Here is a 12,677-nt window from a genome sequence, read left to right on the forward strand (position 1 = left end):
TCCACCATCTGGGATATGCTGCACTTTCTCGTTCTGTGTAAGAAAAAATACAAATAAAAATAAGACAAGGAGGACGAGTCTATAGTCCATATAGCAGAACCCCCTACTTTACAATCAGTAAAATGTATTCCTACTAAAAGTAAGAAAGGACGCTTATGTGGACACAGAAGACGGAGTTCCTCAACTGAAAGACACAAATGTGAATTAGAAAATTGGGCTCATGCGGACTCTTTTTATTTATTTATTTATTATTTTAAAAAATATATTTTTATTGGTTTTAGAGAGGAAGGGAGACAGAGAGAGAAGCATTAATCCTCTGCCTCCTGCAGTCCCCCTACTGGGGATCAGAGCCCCACCCAGGCATGCGCCCTGACCAGGAATCCAATCCTTACCTCCTTCATAGGTGCACGCTCAACCACTGAACCATGCAGGCCATGCCGGACTCTTTTTAAAAGTAGTGGGTTATTTTACACAATGGGTAAATGGTGTAGTGATATAATCACGAAAGCCAGAGATTAGTAAACTGGAAATAAATGAACTGATGTGAAGTACAAAGAGTGGAAAAAATGTTTGCAAAAGCCGTAATGAATGTCGAGGAATCAGGGTGGAGTGCCTGGGAATAAGAACTTGGGGCCAAATGCCCGTTTCAATCCAGGGCACTTACTAGCTGTTTGCGACTGGGTGGCAAGGTCAGTTTCTCCACCTGTACAGTTGGGATTATAATACTTATCTTGTAGGGCGGCTGTGAGCACTGGTGATAAGGTGTGGAGTGTTTGCTACATGAATGTGATGGTTGTTACCTTATACTCGCCCTCAACTTTCTGGCACAAAAATAGAGGTGTCCAATGTTTTCACTTTACCCACTGTTCCAAGATAAAACAAAAGACTATTGAGTTACCACCACTGTGACTTTAAAGATGAATGAGCCCCAACTGGCTTCTGCCCTCAAATAGCATCCCTCTTTCTAGGACAGTGGTTCTCAACCTTCTGGCCCTTTAAATACAGTTCCTCATGTTGTGACCCCAACTATAAAATTATTTCCGTTGCTACTTCATAACTGTAATTTTGCTACTGTTATGAATCGTAATGTAAATATCTGAAATGCAGGATGGTCTTAGGTGACCCCTGTGAAAGGGTCATTCGACCGTCAAAGGGGTCGAGACCCACAGGTTGAGAACCGCTGTTCTAGGAGATAAAACAGACACTAATTAATAATTTATTCTAATGCAATGAGTTCTATGATGTATGTTGGAAGAACTGTTTACTTTGGTTAAATGAGTCCAGGATGGCTTCCTGAAGCTGTGATGATACCTTGGGTCTTGAAGATTATGTAAAAACTAGAGGCCCGGTGTTGTGCACTGGGGGGAGGGGGCCAAGTCCCTCAGCCCGGGTTTCGAGAGGGCACAGGCCAGGCCAAGGGACCCCACTGGTGCATGACTGGGGCCGGGAAGGGACATGGAAGGTTGGCCAGCCAGGGAGGGACTGCAGGAGGGCTCCTGAGCGTGTCCAGCCCCTCTCATAACCTAACGGTCAGAGCATCTGCCCCTTGGTGGTCAGTGCACATCATAGCGAGCAGTTGAGCTGCCTTAGCATATCATTAGCATATTACATTTTGATTGGTTGAATGGACGACCAATGACGGGACACTTAGCATATTAGGCTTTTATTATATAGGATTCCTGGGCTGGTCAAAAGAGCCTTTACAGCCATTCTAAACAGAAGGATTAGCTCTAGCAAATGTGACCTTCCAGAATCTTTATCTAAAAAGAAGGATTAGCTCTAGCAAATGTGACCTTCCAGAATCTTTATGTAAAGTTCTCCATTTTCATTTTACTCTACCTTCTCTCTCCAATCTAAAATCAAACTGTACAGGAGAATTTCCTTGAATAATTTCTTTGATGTCTAGATTCCCTTTTTTTTTCTCTTGTTCTGGACTATTTCTTATGCGGTGTTGGGGTCACCTAGACTGGCCCTCTAATTTATTACTGTTTTCTAGTCTACTTTTCATCTCTTTCTCATTTAGCTCTATCTTATAGGAAGTTTCCCCAACTTTATCATCCAAATTTTCAATTGAATTTTTCATTTCCATTGACATCTCTTCCCCTCTACCTCCATTTTCATCAGCAATCATTCTTGCATGTTTAATACAAATCTTTTTGTTTGTATATATTTTTATAAAATTTACATTCTTGTTTTCTGTCCATTTATTTTTAATTTACATAAAGAATATTGACATATATATACATATCCCTATCTCTCCCTCCACTTCTAATCTCTACTTCCGTCCCTCCCTCCAGATGATGAGGGTTATAGTTGAATATATTATTGCATTAGTTTTCTGTGGCTGCTGTAATAATTTACCACAAACTTGGTAGATTAAAATAATACAGAACTGAAGGCTAGAAGTTCAATATTAATTTCACTGAGCCAAAATCCAAAATGAAGTTCTCATCTCAATATCTCTAATTTAATCACATTTGCATGGATCCTTTTTCTAAAAAAGCTAACATTTGCATGTTCCAGAGATTGGGATGTGGACGTATCTTTGGGAGCTATGATCATCCTGACATGATGATCTATTCACATTGTTCTATCATCATCTAAGACATATATACACATATGGAACACTTTTCTTTTTCCAAACTAAAATGGAATAATATGGTCTCTGTTTAAATGGCACTTCCTCAGAGAAGTTCATTCTTTTCCCTTTATCCAAAATATAGCCTCAGTCACCCTTTGTCCCTTCATCCTTCTTTATTTTTCTTCCTAGTATTTGTATCAGCCTGTTGCTAATAAAATTCCTGTTGCTAATAAAAGAAACAACTTTTGCCAATTTTAAGCAGAAAATAAATTTATCATTGATTATTTGGTAGCACATAGAATCATCAGGAGGACTATACACACCACAAAGAGGCTACATGCCTAAAATCACACCGCAGAAGTGGTCCAGTACTCATACCTGGGCCCCATCACTGGACATCCATCTGCAGCCTGTGAGGCCAGTGGAGTTAAGCACAAGACATTGTAGTTAGAACCTTTTTCCCACTTCACTGGAATGCTGCCCCCCCCCACCAGAGGGATTTTAATTAGTACCAGCTTCTTCCATTCACTTGCATTCATCACATAAGTCAGGTAGCGAACATTCTCCAACTTTGTTCTTTTTTCAAAAGCAGTCTGAATATTCTGGGTCCTTTGAATTTCTGTAGAAATGCTGGAATCATCTCTCAATTTATCCAAGATACCTGGTGGGATTCTTATTGCGATTTCGTTGACTCTATAGATCAACTGAGGGAGAACTGACATCCAGTCAATATTGAGTTTTTAAATCAATGAACATGATCTATCTCTCCATGTATGTTGATATTCTTTAATTTCTTTCAGAAATGTTTTACAGTTTTCATTGTAGATGTATTACACGCTTCATGTCAAATTTATTCCTAAATATCTTGGTTTTAGAATCCATTAAAATGGAATTTTGACATTTAAATTTTTAAATCACTTGCTGATCCTATATAATAAAAGCCTAATATGCATATCAACTGAATAGCGGAACGACCGGTCACTATGATGCACACTGACCACCAGGGGGGATATCCTCAATGCAGGAGCTGCCCCCTGGTGGTCAGTGCACTCCCATGGGGGAGCGCCGCTCAGCCAGAAGCCCTGAGCGAGGCTCACGGCTGGCAAGCGCAATGGTGGTGGTGGGAGCCTCTTCTGCCTCTGCAGCAGTGCTAAGGATGTCCTGCCCAGGGGGAGTAGGCCTAAGTCAGTGATGGCACACCTTTTGAGCTCGGCGTGTCAGGATTTTGAAAAACCCTAACTTAACTCTGGTGCTGTGTCACATATAGAAATTTTTTGATATTTGCAACCATAGTAAAACAAAGACATATTTTTGGTATTTATTTTATATATTTAAATGCCATTTAACAAAGAAAAATCAACCAAAAAAATGAGTTCGCGTGTCACCTCTGACACGTGTGTCATAGGTTCGCCATCACTGGCCTAAGCCGTCAGTCAGACATCCCCTGAGGGCTCCCGGACTGCAAGAGGGTGCGGGCCAGGCTGAGGGCTCCCTCAAGTGCACGAATTTCGTGCATCGGGCCTCTAGTTGTATATAAAAGTAAACTAATTTTATATTCATCTTGTATCCTCTTTTACAGTTTCTATTTTTCCTATTCATTCACTGAGAATTTTTAAAAATATTCTTGGGTAATCCTGCTGACACCTTAATGATAGGTTTCTTGCCTTCAGAACTGAGAGACAATACATCTCTGTTGTTTAATCCACCCAATTTTTGATCCTTATGGCAAGCCCAGCAAACTAATACAACATGCATACTTAGATGAGAAAACCAAATTTCAACTGTTCCCTCTTTTTCTGCTTAACACTGCAATATTCCCTTTCTCCACCTATACAACTTTTTTTTAGCACAATAAGGTAGAACCAGATGTACTGACCAACATCAGATGTTGAGTTTTCCTTGAATTCTCAGTGCTCTCTTTCTAACATTTGGGTAATCATATATATATACACACACACACAGACACATACACACACTGAGTGGCCAGATTACTATGACCACCTGATGTTTGTAGGCAAATTAGCTATCATTTCGCGCTGAAGTTGCTAGAGGGCCAGATCATTATAAACGTCTGAATAGCACAACATACCTAAGTATGGTTGCTGATCAAGTTCATCTATGATGTTGATGGAATATCCCAGAGGTCCTCAAACTTTTTAAACCGGGGGGCCAGTTCACTGTCCCTCAGACATTCCACACATGTGCACTGCAGGCCTGGGATGAGTTGGCTGCTAAGCAGGACAGGCAGCAGCGGCAAAAACACCCGGCGGGCCAGATAAATGTTTTCGGCGAGCCACATGTGACCCGCGGGCCGTAGTTTGAGGACCTCTGGCATATCCCAATGGAGATGGCTTCTTCCAACAACACAATGCACTATGCCATGGTGCTCATATTGGGCAGGAGTGCTTTCAAGAACATGAGGGAGACTTTACCTTGCTTAGGTGGCCCCCACAATCACCAGATTTCAATCCCATTGAGCATTTGTGGGACAAAGTTAAAAGAGCCATCAGGCAGCTGGTTCCACAACCATCAAATCTCACAGAACTGGACAGTGCTATTCATCAGGCATGGTGTCAGATTCCTCGCATCACCTTTCAACATCTCATGGAATCAATGCCAAGAAGAATCGCCGCAGTATTGAAGGCAAAAGGTGGCCCAACGAAGTCCTGATGGGGTGGTCATAATAATCTGGCCGGTCATAATGATCTGGCGACTCAGTGTATACACACACACACACACACACACACACACACACACACACACACGGCTAATATGCAAAGTGTCCCTCGGGAGTTCGACAGGGAGACCAGGAATGTGATTGCTCGCTATAATGTGTGCTGACCACCAGGGGGTGGTGTGGAATGAAGGAAGGCCCCATTGGCCCTGATCTCTGGCCAGGCCTAGGGACCCTACCCGTGCACGAATTTCTTGCACTGGGCCTCTAGTCCAAATATATGAAGGGTTAGAAGCATGATCTTTGATGGCCACTGGGCTCAAATACCAGCTTCCACATTTACTGGCTATGAGACTTTGGGCAACTCTCTAGGCCTTGGTTTCTTTACTTGTTAAAGGGGACTAATACCAACACTACCACATAAGGTCTCAAAGATGATCAAGGAAGAAAAGCTATGACAATAATTTAGCACATTAACTGGTGCATAGAAAGTGCTAAACAACATTATTTACTATGATTTATTGTTCCTAAAACAAACCTTAGAATTTATTTTTTCATATGTATTTCAGATGCACATTTGTGCACATTATGTAGGTATTATAATCTGCTGGTATAAGACTGACTAGTCATTAGTTTCTATTTAGTAGTGTTCCACCTTTGGCTATATCTAAAATTGAGAAGAGGTAACCTTAAACACGAACTAGGAGAATCTATATTAAAGAAGAAGCCTCAAACCACCAGAGTGCCCTTTATCTTCATTTCTGGGAATAGAACCCATTTTATAACTAGGATTTAAAAAAAGAAAGAAGAAAGGAAGGAAGGAAGGAAGGAAGGAAGGAAAGTGTAGCTCCAGTTCTAAGAAGGGAGGTTTACAACTGATAGAAAAGATATTTATAAGGTGAAATGTCAAGGCATAGGCCTATGATACCTGAGTCTCAGTAGATTACGAGCTGCCAGAAGATAGAACCCAACCACAGAATGAGCTGAAAGGTACTTATTCATTTCCCCCCTATATAAATATGTTCTTTGGCAATGGCTGCTTTCCTCGTTTATGTTTCCCGAGTCTTTACCAAATTCCCCGCCTCCTCCATAATATGTTTTAGGGGCAGGGTGGTGATGCGGGGGAGAAGTCTACTAATATGTTTAGCATATTCACTTGTATGAGCTTTAGATAATGGAAAACTTGTTGGCATACTCCTTGCCACATCCACTTTCAAAAACACAAATGTGTTCGGGTAACTTACAAACAGGCCGAGGCGGCGTCAGCGCTTCTGCCCTGTCCCTCCTCCACTTGGAATACCGTCCTTTTCTCTCATCCTCCCGTGGGGATCCTCTCAGGTTTCTGTCTTTTGAGCCTATTTTCAAATGTTGCCGCAAGTCAAAAGTCTTTCTTTCTCCTACCTTTCCCCATCACCCCCTCTCCCCAACCCCCATGCTACTTTGTGCCTCCCCTGTGGCCTTTACATAGACTAATATCTGGCTCAAATCTTAATCCTACCCCAAGCATCACAGTGGCAGAAATCTTATCATTTGTATAAACTCTGCAGCTTTAAAAAAAAATGAACAACGAATTAAGTGGACACCTTTTTAGGATGAGTTATGAATGGGAAGCAGGTGCAATACTTTTTTTGTTGTTGTTAATCCTCACCCCAGAATATTTTTTCCATCGACTTTTTTTTTTAGAGAGAATGGAAGGGAGGGAGAGAGTCAGACAGAGAGAGAAACATGGATGGGAAAGAGACACATGGACTGGCTGCCTCCAGCATGAGCCCTGGACCCGCCAGGACCAAGGCTGAGCCTGAAACCAAGGTCAGAGCCCTTGACTGGAATCTAACGCCACCCTTCCGCCCGCAGGCAGAGGCTCTAACCACTGCGCCACCGGCCAGAGCAGATTCAACACCTACAATAGGGAGACACGAGAACCCCTGACCGGCTGCCTCCTGCACGCCCCCTGCCGGGGATCGAGCCCACAACCCAGGCCACGCCGGCTGGGCGACACTTTGCAAAATGAACATCTGAGAGCTTTCAAAAAGCTAAAAATGAGTTATAACAACTTATCAAAATGCTCTATTCTGGTTAACTCGACCTGGCACCCTTATCCTGTTACCATTGTCCCTGCCGGGCACTCGGCCCGACGGGAACTGCACGCTGCTCAGTGTCAGCGGTGCTGGCACCTACCGGTCGCCGAACAGCTGCTGACTGGCTTGGCGACGGGTCAGGAGAGGACTTTAAAACAAAAGGAAAAAAAAAAAAAGACTGTACTGATTAAATTAGCCTGTATTTCAGGTATTTGCATGGAAAATGTGGGTAGGAGAACGGCCTGTCTTTGCAAAATTCCAACTGCTGCCTCCGGGGAAAGTCGGAGTTGAGGGACCCGGGAGTCCCCTCCCGACGGCGGCGGTCGGGCCGGGAAACGGATGCCGGGCTCTCCGGCTGCGCTTTCCGCGCCATCACAGGCCCTGCCCCGGCTGCCACATTGGAGGTGTTTGCAAGGCACCTACTCAATCCCTGTCTGCGCGGGACAACGGGCTCAGGGGACAATTCAGCGTTAAAAAAGTAAATGAAGAAAAGAACTTCATGGAGGACCAGCTACACCGAGAAACCTTTCCTTTCCCCTCATCCTCTCGTGTAACCTTCCGCCAAAAGCGGCCTCCTGGCGGAAGGTTACACTTCACTAACGATCGCGGGGAGCGTGCAATCTGCCATGTGCTTAGAAGTCGCGAAAACGTGTTGGCTCGTGTTACGCACACGCACGCACACGGATGGCGATCGCCCACGGAACGGCACGCTCACGGACGTTCAGAGGGACTGCCGGGCGAACAGAGAGCGTTCCCACTAAGGAAGGCACAGCTGCGCGGCCGGGCAGGAGTCACCATACGACGAGGTAAGGGTTAAAACGGGTGTTGTGAGCGAGCCAGGGAACCGGGGGTCTTGGTCTCACAAGGCCGAGCCCACATGCGCGCTTGGCCCTCCTCGCGCTCCGTAGAATGTGCTCCCTGGGCCTCCGCAGGCCCCGCCCCGGCGGGGGAAGATCGATGTGAGGCTGCCCGCGTTGCTGCCTGTCTCGCGTCCCAGTGATGGGCAGAGCAGCAGCGACCTAGTCTCAGATCTCATCAATCCGGAAACAGAAATTCTCAAGGCCCGGCACCTCCAGAGTCACCTCTTTCAAAGACCGCAGTGCGCATGCGCACAGGGGTCCTGGGCAGCCCTTAAATACCGCCAAGCGGGCGCACACGGTCTCTTTCCCTGCCGCCGCGGAGTTGCGCGGAGGCGGAGGCTTGGGGTGAGTTGAGCGAGACGAGGGTGGTGATTATGGTGCACGATCAGGCATCTTTTTCTTTTTTGCTGGGTTTGGCGAGAGGTAGCAGGGCCCAAACTTAATCCTTTAGTTAACCGATGTCCTTTTCTTTTTCTGTCTTGGTGTTACAGTGCGTTCAAGATTCGGCTCCACCCATAACCCACCGCCATGGCCGAGGAAGGGTGAGCCCGGGCCGGGATGGTGGTGCGGGAAGGCGCAGGTCGCGGGCCCGCGGCGCGGGCTCTGGGTCCGTCCTGGCGCCTTACGCGTGCCTGGCCGGTCACTGCTGAGTCCCAGGCGTTAGGCGGTGTGCGGGGAATTGACTAACCGTCTTGGTTTGTTGCATTGCAGCATTGCTGCTGGAGGTGTAATGGACGTTAATACTGCTTTGCAAGAGGTGCTGAAGACCGCCCTCATCCACGATGGCCTCGCGCGTGGAATTCGCGAAGCTGCCAAAGCCTTAGACAAGTACGTGTCTCAGTCTCAATACTGTGGGTTGGAACTGGAACAAAACTGCAGCCGAGGGAAGAAAGCGTGGAGTTCACGGTGTTAGCACAAAAGTTCTGAATGGCATCCGTTCCACAGGAAACCTAGGAAAAGGTACCAAACTCACGTTTACATGGCCCACTTAGTCTGGGTTTCTGTGTGGAGTGGGGATGAACACTTGGTTCGTAAAGTGAAACTACAGTTTTGAATGATGACTTAAATTGTCGGATACCCCTTCACTCCTTTCATGAGTGAAACCTAACAGTCTGACAAACCTGTAGTTGTGGGGCTAATTTCACGTTACAGGACAGATAAACTTTCACTTGGTTTCTTAAAGTTAAACCAACCCACCCTGATGAGATGGCAAATAAGTTGCAGAAGCATCTGGACTTGTACATGAATGTAGTAAGTGGAGTAGCTGTTTCAGAAACGTGAATATAGAATTGTTCATATATATTCAGCTTAGTTTCAGGGCTGGTTACACTGGAAAAACTGCATGTGTTAACTATTGGGAAATATAAGGGTCTAAGACAGGTATATTTAAATCTGTCCAATAACAGGTGGAAACACTTCTCTGGTCTTGGTGTGAATCCCTGCACTGCTTGTCTTGGCGGAGCTGCAGGATTCTGGGCCAGTAACAGCAGACAACAGCGCTGATCTAGTAGTTTGTTGCATGTAACAGTCTTTGTGTATCTGTTGTTGTTGTTTAATTTTATTGAATTTATTAGGGTGACATTGGTTAAAGTCATAGATTTCAGGTGTACAACACTATACAGCATCTGTATTGTATGTATTGTGTCCCGTTGTTAACCCCCCACCCCCAGTCTCCTTCCATCGCCATTTATCCCCCCTTACCCTTTTCTACCTCCCTCCTTCCCTCTGGTAATCGCCATACTGTTTTCTGGATTTTTTTGTGTGTGTTTTTGCTTAATCCCTTCATCTTTGCTCCCCCAGCCCCCCTCTCCTGTCAGTTTCATGGATCCATGCTGGTTTCTTCTTTGTTAGTTTATTTTTTATTCATTCGATTTCACATATGCATGGCATTTGTCTTTGGCTTACACAGTCTTGATGGGTAAGATTTCCCCTTTTATGGCCAAGTAGTGTGTAAGTGTATCTCGGCTTTTTTATTCACTCAATCTACTGATGGGCACCTGGGCTGCTTCCAAATCTTGGCTATTGTGAATAACTCCGCAGTGAACATAGGGGTGCATACATTCTTTGGAATGAAGTGTTTTGAATTTTTTCAGATATACCCCCAGAAGTGGAAAACTTGGGTCATAAGGTTCCATTTTTTAATGTTTTGAGGTACCTCCATACTGTTTTCCACAGCGCCTACACCAATCTGCATTCCCACCGAAAGTGCAGGAGAGTTCCCATTTCTCCACATCTTGGCCAGCACTTGCTTGTCTGTTTGCTGATAGCCATTCTGACAGGTGTAAGGTGATAACCTCATTGTGGTTTTAATTTGCATCTCTGATGATTACTGACTTTGAGCATCTTTGCATATGTCTGTATGCTTCTGTTTTCACCACAGATTAGTAAACAGTTCCCCTGCATAAATTTGTTCGTTTTCGGGGTTACTGAACACTTGAGGTTTCTGTAGGTGAATTGAATGAATGATGTGTAACCTATAACAGGCTCATCAAACTAAAGCAGTTATCACCAATGCATATGCTGCTTTTGTTTTGCCATTGTAGCCAGTGCAGACAACTCCCTTATAAAGTGCAATTGTAGTGGATGTAGATCTGAATTTTAGCTTTAATTGTTGTATTTTGCATTTCAGGCGCCAAGCCCACCTTTGTGTACTTGCATCCAACTGTGATGAGCCTATGTACGTCAAGTTGGTGGAGGCTCTTTGTGCTGAACACCAAATCAACCTAATTAAGGTACATTACCTATCTAATTTGATTTACCTCAACTGTTAAGAGATACTTTTGCTCAAAGAAAGTTGGACCAACACGTTAGGAATAATGCTATCTGTAGTGGTTTTTGTCACACCACAGCAAATTTTGTGGTGTCCAGCTTAATGCTTCCTGCAGATATGAAAATCATCCCATACACTTGATGTTGGCTATGTCAAAGGTGGTTATAGAAGCAACTATTATTCCTGCAGTACTAAATGCTAATTTTGATGTTGGTATGGAACAAAACAATGCCTGTAGTGATCTTGGTGCTGTACATGATGACAACTGGCTCCCTCTACTGAATTGGTGTGAGGAAACTGCCTGTCACCCTATCTGACTACAGTACCTTTTGGGTTTGATTTATTGTAGGTACAGCAGCATTAATGCCCACTAATATTGTGATATTTTAAATTCCCCCCAAATAGGTTGACGACAACAAGAAACTAGGGGAATGGGTAGGCCTCTGTAAAATCGACAGAGAGGGAAAACCCCGTAAAGTGGTTGGTTGCAGTTGCGTGGTGGTTAAGGTAAGTCTGTATCTATCTGTGGGATGAAGGTTGTGCTGGTTTACGGTATGTTTTCTGCCTTTTACAAAAAAAGTAAAAATAGTCCATAATGCAAGCCAGCCAATAAGTCTGCTTACCTGAATGTGTTCTGCAGAAATTTAGAGAAGGCTGGCAATAGTAAAGCCATGTTACGAGCCTTAAAGACATTGAAGTCGTTAAGGTCCCTGAAAATGGCTATAAGAAATTTTAATGAAAAATTTTCATAAGACACAAGCTAATTTTAAAGCTTTACTGTAACTAGTATTGATGGCTTGCTGGAATTTCTAAGTGTTACTAAAATGAAAATCCCATATGACTTTTTTTAGGACTATGGCAAAGAGTCTCAGGCAAAGGATGTCATCGAGGAATACTTCAAATGCAAGAAATGAACAAATAAACTTGGCTTTTGTTTATCATGTCTGGCTTGTGTGTGTGTGTGTGGAGGGGGGAGGGCCGGCAGTAAAATAGGTCCCTATTAGTGAAGGACAAAAGATAAAGGTAATTGTTGCAAAATAACTGGAAGCTTGCTATTTGTTTCCTCGGGTTTCTAAATGAAAGCCTACTTTCCTAACCAGTAAGTAACTTCAAGGTTGGCAGTTGAAGGGGAACAGTCTAAGCAAAGACTGTTGTATTGATGTATTGATTCTCACTAGGGTACCTTGGGGTGGGGGTGTCATTTATCATGACTGATTTGGCCAGCCTAGAGCCTGGAGAAATGGTCTGAAGCCAGTCAAATGTGATTGTTAATGAATTAGAGTCTTGCAGCTGGACAGTGAGTGTACTAAGACAAAAGGTGGGCAGGGTTGTATTTAGGCCATGGGACACCAGGAAGTATATTGTGTCCAGAGGTGCTTATGGGCATTCCCATGAGGAAAGGTCAGGTTGTCCATTGTTTTCATTGACTTAAATGATAATGCTTCAATGGACTCGAGTCCCTAAGAATCATAAGTGATGACCTATATATTTCAAAATCGAGTTGGGTGGGTTGGTTAGGAGTAAACTGTTGAACCAAGTAAGGCTAATGGACATCTGGTTAATTGGAATTTCTGGTAAGTCACTAGTATTTGTGATTTCCCCTGGTTGGCTAATCTTGCTAGACAGCACATTGTGAAGCTGAACTTGAGCCAGCCTAGGTTTTGAATGCGCATCTTGGGAATTTACAGGTTTAAAACCCTTTTCCAAAATCTGA

General features: G+C 44.1%; 1 protein-coding gene, 1 long non-coding RNA gene and 3 other non-coding genes across 5 annotated transcripts; 4 read left to right on the plus strand and 1 right to left on the minus strand.

Annotated features, from left to right (window-relative positions):
• Window positions 1-2,494: 2,494 nt before the first annotated feature.
• Window positions 2,495-8,276, minus strand: LOC118659854. The gene is made up of 3 exons (XR_004968725.1): window positions 7,434-8,276; window positions 6,500-6,610; window positions 2,495-3,285 (listed from the first exon to the last, which is right to left on the minus strand). It is a non-coding gene; the product is annotated as an uncharacterized LOC118659854 (long non-coding RNA).
• A 111-nt stretch (window positions 8,277-8,387) lies between these two features.
• Window positions 8,388-11,904, plus strand: RPS12 (ribosomal protein S12). Its single transcript, XM_036316400.1, has 6 exons — window positions 8,388-8,538; window positions 8,685-8,735; window positions 8,905-9,021; window positions 10,823-10,925; window positions 11,369-11,470; window positions 11,815-11,904. Exons 2-6 carry the CDS (start codon window positions 8,722-8,724, stop codon window positions 11,875-11,877), a joined length of 399 nt encoding a protein of 132 aa, XP_036172293.1. The 5' UTR covers window positions 8,388-8,538; window positions 8,685-8,721; the 3' UTR covers window positions 11,878-11,904.
• On the plus strand, window positions 9,241-9,314 carry LOC118660861. Its single transcript, XR_004969056.1, has one exon. It is a non-coding gene; the product is annotated as a small nucleolar RNA SNORD101 (small nucleolar RNA).
• Window positions 11,212-11,287, plus strand: LOC118660899. Its single transcript, XR_004969082.1, has one exon. It is a non-coding gene; the product is annotated as a small nucleolar RNA SNORD100 (small nucleolar RNA).
• On the plus strand, window positions 11,563-11,691 carry LOC118660886. Its single transcript, XR_004969076.1, has one exon. It is a non-coding gene; the product is annotated as a small nucleolar RNA SNORA33 (small nucleolar RNA).
• Window positions 11,905-12,677: the final 773 nt, after the last annotated feature.

The sequence above is a fragment of the Myotis myotis genome, unplaced genomic scaffold (genome assembly GCF_014108235.1).
Source record: "Myotis myotis isolate mMyoMyo1 unplaced genomic scaffold, mMyoMyo1.p scaffold_m19_p_7, whole genome shotgun sequence".
In the NCBI taxonomy this organism is placed as follows: domain Eukaryota; kingdom Metazoa; phylum Chordata; class Mammalia; order Chiroptera; family Vespertilionidae; genus Myotis; species Myotis myotis.

What these genes read in the sequence shown, in the direction of transcription:
- RPS12 (XM_036316400.1), top strand. An exon ending in ACCAAATCAACCTAATTAAG is followed by an intron (nt 10,926 to 11,368) that starts GTACATTACCTA and finishes CCCCCCAAATAG; the next exon opens with GTTGACGACAACAAGAAACT. An exon ending in GCAGTTGCGTGGTGGTTAAG is followed by an intron (nt 11,471 to 11,814) that starts GTAAGTCTGTAT and finishes GACTTTTTTTAG; the next exon opens with GACTATGGCAAAGAGTCTCA.